General features: G+C 49.6%; 1 protein-coding gene across 1 annotated transcript; it reads right to left on the reverse strand.

Annotated features, from left to right (window-relative positions):
* Positions 1-7,419: 7,419 nt before the first annotated feature.
* Positions 7,420-16,091, reverse strand: LOC145337555 (tumor necrosis factor-like). Its single transcript, XM_080182347.1, has 4 exons — positions 15,945-16,091; positions 11,633-11,744; positions 9,982-10,044; positions 7,420-7,852 (listed from the first exon to the last, which is right to left on the reverse strand). The coding sequence occupies exons 1-4, from the start codon at positions 16,089-16,091 to the stop codon at positions 7,428-7,430; spliced, it is 747 nt and encodes a 248-aa protein (XP_080038473.1). The 3' UTR covers positions 7,420-7,427.
* Positions 16,092-16,967: the final 876 nt, after the last annotated feature.

Here is a 16,967-nt window from a genome sequence, read left to right on the forward strand (position 1 = left end):
CCATTAACTAAGTAAGTCCTGCCCTGGTTCAATCTACCAAAATGCATCACCTCGCATTTGTCTAAATTAAACTCCATCTGCCATTCGTCAGCCCACTGGCCCAATTGATCAAGATCCCATTGCAATTGGAGATGACTTTCTTTACTGTCCGCTATGCCACCAATCTAGGTGTCATCTGCAAACATCATGCCCCCTATATTCTCATCCAAATCATTAATATAAATGACAGATAACAGTGGACCCAGCACTGATCCCCTTATCTGTCTTTATCTTCATCTGCCACTAGTTTCCTTTAGGGAAAGAAATCTGCCGTCCTTACCCCGGTCTGGCCTACATATAACTCCAGAGCCACAGCAGTGTGGTTGACTCTCAGCTGCCCTCCAAGGGGCAACTAGGGATGGGCAATAAATGCTGGCCCAGCCAGCGATGCCCATGTCCCACACATGGATAAAATAAATTCACTCACTAATGTTTCAAATACATTTTTTGTTCGCCCACTTGGTAGCACAGCGAGCCGGAGAGCCATCGAGACTGACAGATAGGGGCCACCGCGCACGCGCAGAGTTACAGAGCTGTCAGACTCCAGTGTGAATACGTCCCCCCACCCCCACCCCCACCCCCCACCTCCCCCCCTCACCACCCCTCACCCTCCCCACCACCCCCAGCCCGGGTTTTTGATGATATTCATGATTGCAAACTTGGCGTTACCCAGAGCACGCAGATTCGGAACGGAAGCTGCACTGAGATTAACAGGCCTGATCTAGACAAATCTTCCCAACAATTCAGAAATTTTGGGAGAATTTCCCCACTGTTTCTCTCCCTGTTTCTCTCACTGTTTCTCTCTCACTGTTTCTCTCTCACTGTTTCTCTCTCTGTTTCTCCCGCTGTTTCTCTGTCATTGTTTCTCTGTATTTCATCTCCCTTGCCCTGTTTCGCTCTCTGTTCCCTTCTAACTCTTTGTTTACAATCAGCTAGAATCTCCCCGGAATGACAGGTTCTATTAATTCTGTTCTGACAAACGTTTCTGAGCCATGCCAGTCTTTTGTTTTGCCAAAACCTTTCAGGGCAGGGTTGTGGTGAATCCCACAACTGGCTCACATTGAACCACAGAATCGTGGGAGCCCTACAGTGCAGAGAGAGGCCATTCGGCCCATCAAGTCTGTACTAACCACAATCCCAGCCAGCCCAGGTTACTGATGACAGTTCACTGACTACACCTGAAGGTGGTGCTGTTGAGCCTTCCCCCGACACGGTCTACCCTGTTCCCTATCTCTGTGACTCTGCACATTGCCAATAATATGCATTTGTACATGATCACTTACACACTGTTCAGAAACCTTGGGTGGCAATGAAAAGTGGGAGTCTGGATCTGCGCAATCTGACACTGTACAGGGCGGCACGGTGGCACAGTGGTTACCACTACTGCCTCACGGTGCCAGGGACCCGGGTTTGATTCCCGGCTTGGGTCACTGTCTGTGCAGAGTCTGCACATTCTCCCCGTGTCTGCGTGGGTTTCCTCCGGGTGCTCTGGTTCTGTTCCACAGTCTGAGAGACGCGCTGGTTAGGGTGCATTGGCCATTCTAAATTCTCTCTCGGTGTACCCGAACAGGTGCTGAGGTGAGGTGACTAATAACTTCATTGCGGTGTTAATGTAACTCTATTTGTGACACTAATAAATAAACAAAATTAAATAAAATAAATGTACAAGTTAGGTGGATTGGCCATGCTAATTATCCCTTAGTGTCCAAAGATGTGCAGGTTAGGTGGATTGGCCATGCTAAATTGCCCCTTAGTGTCCAAAGATGTGCAGGTTAGGGGGATTGGCCATGCTAAATTGCCCCTTAGTGTCCAAAGATGTGCAGGTTAGGTGGATTGGCCATGCTAAATTGTCCCTTAGTGTCCAAAGATGTGTAGGTTAGGTGGATTGGTCATGCTAAATTGCCCCTTAGTGTCCAAAGATGTGCAGGTTAGGGGGATTGGCCATGCTAAGTTGCCCCTTAGTGTCCAAAGATGTGTAGGTTAGGGGGATTGGCCATGCTAAATTGCCCCTTAGTGTCCAAAGATGTGTGGGTTAGGTGGATTGGCCATGCTAAATTGCCCCTTAGTGTCCAAAGATGTGCAGGTTAGGTGGATTGGCCATGCTAAATTGCCCCTTAGTGTCCAAAGATGTGCAGGTTAGGGGGATTGGCCATGCTAAATTGCCCCTTAGTGTCCAAAGATGTGCAGGTTAGGTGGATTGGCTAAATTATTCATTACTGTCAGGGATACCAGTGTGATGCGGGTATGTCGGCGTTGGACTGGGGTAAACACAGTAAAAAGTCTGACAACACCAGGTTTTAGTCCAACCGATTTATTTGATAGTAAACTCACTAGCTTTCAAAGGGATTCCCTCTTCGTGAGGTGAATGGAGAGTTCTGGCCTCAGACAGAGCATATAAAGCACAGACAGTTTAGAGATTACTGATTAAAATGCGAATCCTTACACCTAACCTGCTGTTCAAGACCTGAAGTGGCTGACAATGTGAGTGGAAGGAGCACTGATCACAGGTTAAAGAGATGTGTATTGTCTCCAGACAGTACAGTAAGTGAGGTTTTGCAAACCCAGGCAAGTCACGGGGGTTACAGATAGTGCGACATGAACCCAAGATCCCTGTTGAGACCGTCCTCATGTGTGCGGAACTTGGCTATCAGTCTCTGTTCAGCGACTCTGCGCTGTCGTGTGTCGTGAAGGCCGCCTTGGAGAATGCTTACCCGAAGATCAGAGGCTGAATGCCCGTGACCACTGAAGTGATCGCCAACAGGAAGGGAACAGTCTTGCCTGGTGATTGTCGAGCGATGTTCATTCATCTGTTGTCAGCAGCATAAATACATTGGATTACGGGGGTAGGGCCTGGGTGGGATTGTTGTTGGTGTAGGTTCGATGGGCCGAGTGGCCTCCTTCTATTCTAGATTTAAGTGAATTTAATTTTGAGTGCCTGTGCAGGAAAGGGTACAAATCTCATTGGATTCACGTTAAAGAAAGGTGTTTGTGTGTGATGGGGCTTTTAGTTCCAGTTCAAAACTCGCCTGTATTGTTCTGAGAGAGTTTATGATGGGAATGCTAAACAGGAGCTTGAGGAAAAGAATAGGGAGATGTTGCTTAGCAACCAGGGGCCACATTAGGAGAGACAGAATTAATAGCAGATGGATCTGGGAAGCTATAGAGAGACCAGCTCTGACAGAAATAGAAGCAGAGCAAGGCAGACTTCCCAAAGCCTAGAGAACGGCTAGTTATGGAAACGAGAGATCGAAAAGTCAAAGAAACTGGAATTGGAACAGGGTACTGTTCATCAAAGTTAAAGACAGAGCTAAAATGTGGAGCAATTGGTTAATTTAGTTGAGGTTTGTGGTATCTCGCTACAGCCCATGAGCTGGCAGGTGAACTGTGAAGCAGTTCGAGACTGCACCACTTTTCGTATAATACTGTGAAAGCATTCAAGGCAAAGGAATATTGAAAGGAGAGTTGTAAAACCTGGAAGCGGATCCTTGTTGGGAACAACTGAGGAAAAGCATTGCTTTAAAAAGGATACTAAAGTGTGTCACCTTGAGAGTGGAGTTTGGAAACACTGGGGCGGAAGCCATAGCCCAGTGAGATAAGTTGGCTCATGGTGTAAGAATCATCTGAGATGTGGGATTTGATGAAAAATCCACATAAGTTCACTTTTGTTTTATCAATTTGTGGCCGTTGCTCACTGGTCAGCATTTATTGCCCATCCCTAGTTGCCCGAGGGCAGTTGAGAATCAACCACATTGCTGTGGGTCTGGAGTCACATGTAGGCCAGACCGGGTAAGGACAGCAGATTTCCTTCCCTAAAGGATGTTCGTGAACCAGATGGGGTTTTCTGACAATCAACAATGGTTTCATAGTCATCAGTTAATTCCAGATATGTTTTTTATTGAATTCAAATTACACCATCTGCCGTGGTGGGATTCGAACCCAGGACCCCAGAGCGTCTGAGTTTCTGGATTAATAATCTAGCGATAGACCATCACCTCCTGTGCATGGCATATGGGTGGATTCTGCTGATTGGATTCCGAGTGGAGGCATATGTCTGACCACAGTCATCCTGTGGGCTTAAAGGGACTGTATATTTACTGAGAACATTATAACAGAAGATATATCATGCAACATGTAATCTGAGTACATTGGTGAGGTGAAGGGGGGCGGGGTGGAATTGAGAGAGTATTGTATTATCGACAAAGTTTCCTTGTCTAAGAAATGTTATTTTCTTGCCGTAGGAGACTAATGGACAGCTCGGAGACTCTCCGTCCCTCTGCGTGTTCCAAAAACAAAGTAAAAGTTACGGTTAGGATTCCATCTTCCCGTCCAGTTAAACACCAACTGGGACTGCGAAAATATATATGCTCGCACGTACCTCCGGAATTCCGTACTCTTAAATCCCAAAGGAAATTAAGGGCAGGGATATTGGCTATGCCAGTAACTGGAGGATTGAGAATCAGGGAACTGAGTGACCCTCCAAAAAAAGATACTTAATCACTCTTTTAATTGTAGGTTAACTCTGCGGACAGAGCACGGGGTCACATATTCACAGTTTAACAAGCTGGAGGAGTACATTCTTTGGAGAGGGTCTTCTACAAACCATGCCACCAGCTGTTGGACCTGTCTTTAGCTTTTAAACCCTGATGTGCTTCCACTCCTTTTGAACATGATAAACATGTACAGCTGCGTCAGGAAGTTCTTTCTCTCTCTGTAAGCTTGCACGGACTGTGGAAGGCAATGGGGCAAGTCTAGCATTTTGGTGCCCTTTGCTAAGCGATAGACCATCGTAATGACTCCTGGCTCTCCCCCTGTCGACCAAAGTTCCATCCACCTTGAATATCATTGCCTTAATCTCTCATGGGCTGGGCCAGTGTTCGGGGCCCATTTGGACAGGCGTATGGACAGGAATGTTTTGGAGGGATATGGGTCAAATGCAGGCAGGTTGGTTTGGGTTGAGATGGACGAGGCGGGCCAAAGGGCCTGTTTCCAGATCTCAGTGACTCTGTTTGGGGCAGTTAGATCACAGCGAGTGGGACACTCCCCGAAAGGTGTGAATTCTTCTGGAATCTATTTTTAGGCCTGCGAGTTGGTACATTGACGCACAATGCCTTCCTGTGATGGGTTGAGAAGGCGGTTAACCTCGCGTGGCGCATGACTCTCCCAGCGTGCTGAGTCAGTGCCCTACAAACACAGAATTCTTCAAGACAACTCGACAGAAAGCCTTTCACCTCCACCTTGGATTGGAGGTTGGGTAGTGGTTGCGATAGTGAATAATCCCGACTCCACTTCAGAACTTCAATTCTGTTCAGGCAGAAATATTTTACTGAAAGCTCTGTCGCCAGTAAACCAGCACGGTGGTTAGCGCTGCTGCCTCACAGCACCAGGGGCCCGGGTTCGATTCCTGGCTTGGAGACTGCACATTCTCCCCGTGTCCGCGTGGGCTCCCTCCGGATGCTCCGGTTTCCTCCCACACTCCAAAAGACGTGCGGGTTGGGGTGCATTGGCCGTGCTAAATTGCCCCTTAATGTCGGGGGGATTAGCAGGGTAACTACGTGAGATTATGGTGAGAGGGCCTTGGGATTGAGGTCAGTGTGAGCTCAATGGGCCAAATGGCCTCCATCTGCAGTGTAGGGATTTTACGGTTGACTGCATCTATTCATTTATTTATCCATTGGCGTCGCGAGTAGGTTTACATTAACACCGCAATGAAGTTACTGGACAATCCCCGAGTCGCCACACTCTGGCGCCTATTCGGGTAACACTGAGGGAGAATTTAGCGCGGCCAATGCACCCTAACCAGCGCGTCTCTCGGAGTGCGGGAGGAAACTGGAGCACCCGGAGGAAACCCACGCAGACACGGGGGGAACATGCAGACCCCGCACAGACAGCGACCCGAGCCGGGAATCGAACCCAGGTCCTTAGCGCTGTGAGGCAGCGGTGCTAACCCGCTGTGCCAACCAACCCTTCAGCGTAACAAGTCATCACTCTCCCACCCTGATCAGCGGAACAGATCCAGCCCTTACCCGACACGTACTGAGAATGTGTTTTTAAACCCTCTGTCAGTGCACTTTGAGAATAAGAGCTTCCCATTCACTGGCCTCAGTTCCTGTATGGAACACTTCCCAACTCCCAACCGTACAAATGTATGGATGGAAAAGTGTGGAGTTGAGGGTGGGCGAAGTGGGAGCACGAGTGGGCAATTATAGAGTCCCAAAAATTCCGAAAATCTTAGCCTGTGCCAGGAGCTGTGGACTGAGATATTCCTGAACCCCCGATTACCACTGGGAACTAGCCTGTGTGTCAAAGCAATATATATATTCCATCAATAATTAAATATCTACACACAATTAAAATACAGTCTATGCGTATATGTGTCAAATGTAATACATTTTGTGATACGGTGCTGTTCCTATTCAAAAAAGAATGTGAATGCATTGGTGACAGTTCAGGGAAGGTATACTAAAGTTTTGTAATTATTGTCATGAGTGGGCTTATATTAACACTGCAATGAAGTTAGTGTGAAAATCCCCTAGTCGCCAAGATGCTTGGGATTGAGGCAAAGGGATGTTAATGGTTCCTTAGTGTTGGAAGTGTGCTAATAGTGGCAAAGGAAGAGTAGTGGAATATGTTGATGGGAAAAGAGATACCGGTGCTCAGTGGGGGCACAGGGGTCATCGGGGTGGAGGGGAGGTTGTTCGGGTACACAGAGGGAGAATTTAGCACGGCCAGTACACCTAACCAGCATGTTTTTGGACTATGGGAGGAAACCCACGCAGACACGGGGAGAATGTGCAAACTCCACACAGACAGTGACCCGAGCCGGGAGCCAAACCCTAGGTCCCTGGCGCTGTGAGGCAGCGGTGCTAACCAGCGTGCCAACCAGCCGACTACCTGGAACGTTTTACGAGGCGAGGTTGGAGGGGGTTCGATTTGTATCTGCTGGAGTTTGGAAGAGTGAGAGGTGGCTTTACTGGAATCTATAAGACGCTGAGGGGGTAATGGACGGGGTGGAGGTGGAGAGGATGATACCCCTTGTGGGAGAACCTAGAACCGGTGGGGGTCACCACTTAAAAATACAGGGGGTTACCTGTTTATGACGGAGATGAGGAGAATTTTATTTTTCTCGGAGGGTGACAAATCTCTGGAACTCTCTTCCTCTCCCCTCCCTTGACCCCCCCCCCTCTCCCATTCCCATTCCCTCCCTCCCTTTGCCAACCTCCCAAACCCAGCAATCCAAGGATTCCCGGCAGTTTCATCCCTGATCCATTGACGTTTTCTCTTGTCCTTGTTTCTCACCTGGTGAGATTGAGGGTTTGGGGGGGGTGGGGGGTGGTCCGTGATTTGACCAAAGCTCCCCGCACCACCCCCCCCCACCCCCCAAGCCCCCCTCACAAAGCAAACAACCCAAAGTAGGTCTTCTCTGCTTCTGTGTCCACGTAACGCACGGCGTTGTCGCTGACCTCCGAGAAGATGCGGTCGCCCTCCTGGAACTCAAACAGTGCCCCCTGGTAGATGGTCCTGTACCAGGGCTCCGCTGGCTGGAGGCCGCCCGCGGGCAGCGGGTGGCAGACGGAGCTCGTGGCACTCAGCAAGGTGACCGCGGTGCCGTAGGAAGCGGAGAGCCGGGCGAGCTTGTGGCTCAGGTAGACGACGTGGCGCGGGCAGCGGGCGCCGTGGAACACCGCCTGGGTGTAAACAAAGTAGGCACCGGGGGATCTGATGACGAGACCGTTATCTGTGAATGCCACGCCGGGGGGGAGGTCCCTCGGCGGTTGCCAGGTCACGTTCTTGGCTCCTAGTGCCCTGTAATTGGCTGAGGAGGGGAAGAGGACAATACTGGGGTGAAATTGAAGATGGCAATGGAAGGAGGTGCCCAACCCATCTCTGTCTTCTCTTAGATCTGCTCTGTTCCCACTCTTGCCCCTTGTCCAAACTCAACCATGCCCCCCCCCCGATGACCCCTGTGCTCCCATTGAGCGCCAATATCTCTTTTCCCATCAACATATTCCACTACTCTTCCTTTGCCACTATTAGCACACTTCCAACCCTAAGGAACCATTAACAGTCCCTTTGCCTCAATCCCATGCCTTCATTCATTTGTGGGCCCTGGGTGTCTCTAGTTGGGCCAACATTTGTTGTCCATTCTTAGCCGCCCTTGAACGGAGTGTCTGGCTCGGACAGTCCAGGGGGCGGTTGAGAGCCAACCCCATCGCTGTGGCTCTGGAGTCACATGTAGGCCAGACCGGGTAAGGACGGCAGATTTCCTTCCCTCAAGGACACCAGCGAACCAAATGGGTTTTTCCGACAATGGTTTCGTGGAAGAAGCTACAAAGGGGTCGTGAATGTCGCCCAATCCATCTCGCAAACCAGCCTCCCATCCATTGACTCTGTCTACACTTCCCGCTGCCTCGGGAAAAGCACGGTAGCACAGTGGGTTAGCACTGCAGCTTCACAGCTCCAGGGACCTGGGTTCGATTCCCGGCTCGGGTCACTGTCTGTGTGGAGTTTGCACATTCTCCTCGTGTCTGCGTGGGTTTGCTCCGGTTTCCCCCCACAGCTCAAAGATTAGGTTAGGTTGATTGGCCGTGCTAAAATTGTCCCTTGGTGTACTAGGATTCTTAGGTTAGAGGGATTAGCGGGTAAAATATGTAGGGATATGGGGGTAGGGCCTGGGTGGGATTGTGTTCGGTGCAGACTCGATGGGCCGAAGGGCCTCTTTCTGCACTGTAGGGGTCTATGAAAAGCAGCCAATATAATTAAGGACCCCACGCACCCCGGACATTCTCTCTTCCACCTTCATCCTTCGGGAAAAGGATACAAAAGTCTGAGGTCACGTACCAACCAACTCAAGAACGGCTTCTTCCCTGCTGCCGTCAGACTTTTGAATGGACCTACCTCGCATTAACTTTCTCTACACCCTCGCTATGACTGTAACATTACATTCTGCACCCTCTCCTTTCCTTCTCTATGAATGGTATGCTTTGTATAGCTCGCAAGAAACAATGCTTTTCCCTGTCTCCAAATACATGGACAATAATAAACCAAATCAAATCCAGATTTTTAAAAAAGTTGAACCTGCAGGATTGGAACCCGGGTTCCCAAGACATTAGTTGAGTTTGTCAATCTCTCCTTAACTCCGACCTATCGCTGTCTTTCCATCCTGCCCCGCCACTCCCCCTCCCGGTCTATATAAGGCTTCAGGGTGGTCTGAGGGTTGCCCCCACGTGGCACAGTTATTGGGCGGGTGCCATAAGGGGCAACCCCACCTGCTATTTCTGAAGCTAACACCCGGTTTAGCTCCTTGCCAAAGCAACTGACCCACAGTAATCATTGCCCATCTTGTAGCTGGCATGGGAAGGTGGGCAGGAGCAGACAGAGGGGACTCTGATTTCAAACAAATAGTGTGACGATACTGTGCCTTAAAGAAATGTATTGTAATCACGTTTCCCTGCAGGATGTTTTGTCGGTGCCATATTGTCTGTAACTGGTATCCTTTTTTGTTACTAAAGCAGTATAATTGATATCATGTTGATTTTAATGTGAACTAATGCAGTGTTCTGTTATTTTAGTATTTCCCTGGGATTGCTTGACTGGGGGGGCGAGCGACAGATTAGGTCATGTGACTGGGGATAGCTATTCCAGTTCCAGTTGCGGTTATCGGAAGTGGATTGGAGGCTGAGAGAAACAGTGGTGTTTAATTTCTCTCTCTGGATTTGGAGTGATTACTGTGTAAGTGTTGGGGACTGGGTTTTACCTCTCTGAGGTTTCGCAGTTTGGAGGATATATCCTACTCTGAAAAACTGGGTGGGGAATGGGGTGAGCGATACGCCTTCCCTAACCCCCCAGACCTGCGACCCCCCCCCTCCCCAACACACTGACCACAGGGAGTTCAGCCTGAGATCTATATATATATATATATATAAAAAAGACCCAGATTCCTACCTGTGAGATGGACAGCAATCCTTCTTGGTCCTTCTCCCACCACACCGAGGGGACGAGGGGTCTCTGGAAAAGAGAGGAAGGAGATGGGGTCTCTGGCGAACGGCCAACACCATACTGAACTGAGGGGCAAAGCTGGGGGAACGGGGTGAGGAGGATGCAGAGGTGCGACTCGGACAGGCTGAGTGAGTGGGTATCTACATGGCAGATGCCGTACAATGTGGATAATTGTGAGGTTATCCACTTTGGTAGCAATAATGGGAAGACAGATTATTACCTGAGTGACCATAAACTGAGCGGGGAGTGTGCCACGAGACTTGTGTGTCTTTCTACACCAGTTACTGAAGGTAAGCACGCAGGTCTTGCTGCAGCTGTATAGGGCATTGGTGAGGCCGCAGCTGGAGTACTGTGTGCAGTTTTGGGCGCCGCACCTGCGCGAGGATATTTTGGCCTTGGAGGGAGTGCAGAGGAGGTTTACTAGGCTGATACCGGAGTTGAGGGGGTTGAGCTATGAGGAGAGGCTGAATAAACTAGGCTTGTACTCGTTAGAGTTTAGAAGAATGAGGGGAGATCTCATTGAGACGTATAAGATGATGAATGGGATGGATAGGATAGAGGTGGAGAGACTCTTCCCGCTCAAAAAAGACAGTAGGACTAGGGGGCACAGCCTCAAGATAAAGGGGGTGCGGTTTAGAACGGAGTTGAGGAGGAACTTCTTCACTCAAAGGGTGGTGAATCTCTGGAATTCTCTGCCCGTTGAAGTGGTGGAGGCTGCCTCACTAAATATTTTTAAGAAGCGGGTTGATGGGTTTTTGATAAGAGAGGGGATTAAGGGTTATGGGGAGAGGGCGGGAAAGTGGAACTGAGCCACGACAGATCAGCCATGATCTTATTGAATGGTGGGGCAGGCTCGAAGGGCCAGATGGCCTACTCCTGCTCCTATTTCTTATGTTCTTATGTTCTTATGTATAGCAGGCAGTAAAGAAGGCTAATGTTGGCCTTCATAGTGAGCAGATTTGAGTACAGGGATAGGGATATTTTGCTACAATTGTACAGGGTGTTGGTGTGTCCACACCTGGAGTATTGGGTGCAGTTTTGGTCTCCTTATCTGATGAAGGATGTCCTTGCTTTAGAGGGAGAACAGCGAAGGTTTACCAGGCTGATTCCTGGGATGGCGGGTCTGGAGAGACTAAGCTAGTTAGGATTATATTCACTGGAGTTTCGAAGAGTGAGAGGGGATCTCATAAAATTCTAACAGGATTAGACAGGGTAGATTCAGAAAGAATGTTCCCAGTGGTGGGGGGAGCCCATAATGAGGGGTCATAGTTTGAGGATAAGGGGTAAACCTTTTAGAACTGAGGGGAGGAGAAATTTCCTCACCCAGAGGGTGGGGAATGTGTGGAATTCACTCCCACAGAAAGTAGTTGAGGCCAAAACGTTGTGTGATTTCAAGAAGAAATTAGATATCGCTCTGGGGGTTAAAGGGATCGAGGGATATGGGGGGGGAGGGGGGGGGAGGGGGGGATCAGGATATTGAATTCGATGATCAGCCATGATCGTAATGGATGGTGGAGCAGGCTCAAAGGGCCAAATGGCCTCCTCCTGCTTCTATTTCTATGAGGTTAATGTGAGGCAGAAGAGGGGGAACACTCACCGTCATGGAGACGTGTCACTGGCAGGCAATCCTTAGCCTTTCCGATCAGTGCCGCTTCCTGGAGGAAGAGACAAAGACGTGTGTCCAAATCCTGACATCGCCATTCCCGCCCCTCCCCCCACCCCCACACCAATAAGACCAGAAGACCATAGGAGCAGAATTAGGCCACTCGGCCCATCGAGTCTGCTCCGCCATTCTATCATGGCTGATATTTTTCTCATCCCCATTCTCCTGCCTCTTCCCCATAACCCCTGATCCCCGTATTAATCAGGAACCGATCTATCTCTGTCTTAAAGACACTCAGTGACCCGGCCTCCTCTGTGGCAAAGAGTTCCACAGATTCACCACTCTCTGGCTGAAGAAATCCCTCCCCATCTCTGTTTTAAAGGATCGTCCCTTTACCCTGAGGTTGTGCCCTCTCTGGTTCGAGTTTTTCCTGCAAGTGGAAACATCCTCTCCGTGTCCACTCTATCCGGGCCTCGCAGTATCCTGTAAGTTTCAATAAGATCCCCCCCTCATCCTTCTAAACCCCAACAAGTACAGACCCAGAGTCCTCAACCGTTCCTCATACAACAAGCTCTTCATTCCAGGGATCATTCTTGTGAACCTCCTCTGGACCCTTTCCAAGACCAACACATCCTTCCCTAGGTCCAATACTCCAAATGGGGTCTGACCAGAGCCTGATCCAGCCTCAGGAGTACATCCCTGCTCTTGTATTCTAGCCCTCTCGACATGAATGCTAACATTGCATTTACCTTCCTAACTAAACCTGCACATTAACCTTAAGAGAATGTTGACTAATGACTCCCAAATCCCTTTGTGCTTCAGATTCCCAGCGACTGACACTGGGACCACCTGTTAACGGACTAGAAAATAGAAACTTGCGGTGACCACCTCTGTGTACTCTGTTTAAAGTACAAAATGATAGCAGAGATGTGAATATAAGGGGTTATTCGACCCAGAGGTCAAGGGACACGCAACCTGCTGTGTATTTGATAGAATCATTGAATCCCTACAGTGCAGAAAGAGGCCATTCAGCCCATTGAGCCAACACCAACTACAGTCCCACCCAGAACCTATTCCCGTAACCCCACGTATTTACCTTAGCTAATCCCACTGACCCGAAAGGGCATTTTAGCCAATCCACCTAACCTGCACATCTTTGGACACTAAGGGGCAATTTAGCATGGCCAATCCACCCTAACCTGCACATCTTTGGACACTAAGGGGCAATTTAGCATGGCCAATCCACCCTAACCTACACATCTTTGGACACTAAGGGACAATTTAGCATGGCCAATCCACCTAACCTGCACATCTTTGGACACTAAGGGGCAATTTAGCATGGCCAATCCCCCTAACCTGCACATCTTTGGACACTAAGGGGCAATTTAGCATGGCCAATCCCCCTAACCTACACATCTTTGGACACTAAGGGAGGAGTGTGGGAGGAAACCGGAGCACCCGGAGGAAACCCACACAGACACAGGAGAAGGTGCAAACTCCGAACAGACAGTGACCTGAACCAGAATTGAACCAGGGGTCCATTATCAGAGCGAAATGTTCCAAGGTGCCTTACCAGGGAGGATTTGGGGTCCTGGGTTCGAATCCCACCATGTCAGATGATGTAAATTTGCAATGTTTCCTGGGCTTTTGGGTGGACTGCCTGATCACAACCTGGAAACTTCCGGCTGGGATCAACACCAACAGGAACTGGGTAATCCAGCCAGAGAGAGGGGGCTAGAAACAATCCCCTCTAACCCCCACCATGAGACATCCATATCCCTTCGTATATATCATTCTCCATCTCTCCCTGTCTCTCTCTCTCTCTTTCTCCCCCTTCTCTCTCTCTCTGCCTCCCTGTCTCTTTCTCTCTATCCATCTCTTTCTCTGTCTCCCCACACTGCACCCCCCTCCCCCACATCCACCCTCAGCCTTGTTCTATCTGCTTCCCTCTCTCTCTCTCTCTCTACATCTCTCTCCTGCTATCTCTCCCTGTCTGTCTCTGTCTGTCTCTATCTTTCTCTCTCTCTGTCTGTCTCTGTCTTTCTGTCTGTCTGTCTCTGTCTTTCTCTCTCTCTGTCTGTCTTTGTCTTTCTCTCTGTCTGTCTGTCTCTCTGTTTTTCTCTCTGTCACTTTCTCCCTCTGTCTCTCTCACCGTTTGTCTCTCTCTCCTTCTCTGTCTCTCTCAATCTGTTTCTCTCTGTCTGTCTTTCTGTTTTTCTCTCTCTGTGTTTTCTCTCTCACACTCTGTCTCTCTCTCTTTCACTCTCTCTGTCTTTCTCTCACTATCTCTCTCTCTTTCTTGCTCTGTCTCTCTCCCTCTCTCACTCTGTCTCTCTCTCTTTTTCACTATGTCTCTCTCTCTCTGTTTCTCTTTCTCACTCTGTCTCTCTCTCTCTCGCTCTGTCTCTCTTTCTCACTCTGTCTGTCTCTCTCTCTCACTCTGTCTCTCTTTCTCACTCTGTCTCTCTCTCTCGCTCTTTCTCTCTGTCTGTCTGTCTCTCTCTCTCACTCTGTCTCTTTCTCACTCTGTCTGTCTGTCTGTCTCTCTCTCTCTCACTCTGTCTGTCTGTCTCTCTCACTCTGTCTCTCCTTCTCACTCTGTCTGTCTGTCTCTCTCTCTCACTCTGTCTCTCTGTCTCTCTCTCTCTCTCACTCTGTCTGTCTGTCTCTCTCTCTCTCTCTCACTCTGTCTGTCTGTCTCTCTCTCTCACTCTGTCTCTCCTTCTCACTCTGTCTCTCTTTCTCACTCTGTCTGTCTGTCTCTCTCTCACTCACTCTGTCACTCTGTCACTCTGTCTGTCTGTCTGTCTCTCTCACTCTGTCTCTCTGTCTCTCTCTCACTCACTCTCTCACTCTGTCTCTCTGTCTGTCTCTCTCACTCTGTCTCTCTGTCTGTCTGTCTCTCTGTCTCTCTCACTCTGTCTCTCTGTCTGTCTGTCTCTCTCTCACTCTGTCTGTCTGTCTCTCTCTCACTCACTCTCTCACTCTGTCTCTCTGTCTGTCTGTCTCTCTCACTCTGTCACTCTGTCTGTCTGTCTGTCTCTCTCACTCTGTCTCTCTGTCTCTCTCTCTCTCTCACTCTGTCTCTCTGTCTGTCTGTCTCTCTCTCACTCTGTCTGTCTGTCTGTCTCTCTCTCACTCTGTCTCTCTATCTGTCTGTCTGTCTCTCTCTCACTCTGTCTCTCTGTCTCTCTGTCTGTCTCTCTCTCTCTCACTCTGTCTCTCTGTCTCTCTCTCTCTCTCTCACTCTGTCTCTCTGTCTGTCTCTCTCTCTCTCTCTCACTCTGTCTGTCTGTCTGTCTCTATCCATCTCTCCCTTCTAAGTTCTTGCAATTGGTGGTGGGCTCAGAGGGGGAGGTGGGGAGAGGTGTGTCCCAGTCGATGCTGGGGGTGTGAATCCTAGCTGCCTGTAAGAGAGGGTAACTCCCGCTGGGCTGAGGGAGCCGCTGGTGAGGTGTGATAAACCCTGGGGATAACTCCTCATGTCTAGTACAGACAAGCCGGGCTGAATGGCCTCGTTGTGTGCTGCTACCCATCCCTGGAAATGCGGGGAGATAATATTCTGTCAACTGTTGTGTGTCTAAATTCGGGATCGAACCCCAAAAAGGGAAAATCGCCCCCATCCGATTGTAGAACATTACAGCACAGGACAGGCCCTTCGGCCCTCAATGTTGCGCCGACCAGTGGAACCAATCTAATGACCCTCCAACCTAAACTATTCCAATGTTATCCATATGCCTATCCACTGACCATTTGAACGCCCTTAAAGTTGGCGAGTCCACAACTGCTGCAGACAGGGCATCCCACGCCCTCTGAGTAAAGAACCTACCTCTGACATCCCTCCTATAATTACCACCCCTCTATTTAAAGCTATGTCCCCTCGTGTTAGCCATCACCATCCGAGGAAAAAGGCTCTCACTGTCCACCCTATCTAACCCTCTGATCATCTTGTAAGCCTCAGTTAGGTCACCTCGTAACCTTCTTCTCTCTAACGAAAATAACCTCACGTCCCTCAGCCTCTCCTCATATCCTCTTTGGATACATTAATCACAAAATAGCAGGAAGAGCAGACCTGATTTCTGCCACATTAGAGACCCAGCTCCCACTAATTTCTCAGTTCAGTTGGAGACAATAATTTGGAAGGTTTGGAGATTCCAGGCTAGAAATTCGAGAGCGAGAAACAGCTTGCCTGGAATTGATAATTTCCTGGTTTTACTGATTCTCAACAGAGGAAAATGCAGGAGGAGGGAGAGAGACAGGAATGGAGAGAAAGGAAAGATTCCTTCATTGGGCTAAATCTACTTACCTGTCTGATTCCCAGCTGGGAGAGGAACAGGTAAGAGGTTAGAGTGACCAGAGCCAGCACGGCGATCACACACAAAGCCCGGTCAAAGCCAAGGTTCTTGCAGTCAGCCTGTCCCCCGCGAGCCATCAGCGAGCGTTCCCTCCCCATGTCTGACGGGTTGGTTTGCCAGACAGGTCGAGTCAGTGTCACCAGCACAGGGCGTTGCTCCCACTGTTTTGTGGTTCTGCCTGTGCGTTCTTGTTGCTGCTGGCGGGAGAAGGGGAGGGAGGGGGAGAGAGCTCTATTTAAACCTGTCAGTGGGGAAAGCCCCACACAGCCCAGAGGGGAATGCGAGGGGCATTACTCAGGCAGCTTCCTTCGTGTTTGTGAACGAAATGCTTTGTCGCCGTGAGTTGCTGGTGCTTGAAGGTCGCCGACCGACCTGGGGTCGCCCCGCTTACCAAATCTAGTCCTTGGGGGCACCTTTTAGAAGTGCCCGCCCTGGCCAACCTACACACAGCAAGATCCCACAAACAGCGGCACGAGAACCTTTCCTTCGGCAGCTTTGGTGGAGGGGTAAATATCGGAGAGGGCGCCCATCAATACAAGTTCTAACTTACGGGGCAGCACGGCAGCACAGTGGGTTAGCGCTGCTGCCTCACAGCGCCAGGCACCCGGGTTCAATTCCTGACTTGGGTGACTGTCTGTGTGGAGTCTGCACATTCTCCCCATGTCCGCATGGGTTTCCTCCGGGTGCTCCAGTTTCCTGACACAATCCGAAAATGTGTAGGTTAGGTGGATTGGCCATGCTAAATTGCCCCTTACTGTCCAAAGATGTACGGGTTAGGTGGATTGGCCATGCTAAATTGCCCCTTAGTGTCCAAAGATGTGCAGGTTAGGTGGATTGGCCATGCTAAATTGCCCCTTACTGTCCAAAGATGTGCGGGTTAGGTGGATTGGCCACACTAAATTGCCCCTTAGTATCCAAAGATGTGTAGGTTAGGTGGATTGGCCATGCTAAATTGCCCCTTAGTGTCCAAAGAT

The sequence above is a fragment of the Carcharhinus amblyrhynchos genome, unplaced genomic scaffold, assembly GCF_965287045.1.
Source record: "Carcharhinus amblyrhynchos unplaced genomic scaffold, sCarAmb.v2.hapA scaffold_52, whole genome shotgun sequence".
NCBI lineage: Eukaryota > Metazoa > Chordata > Chondrichthyes > Carcharhiniformes > Carcharhinidae > Carcharhinus > Carcharhinus amblyrhynchos.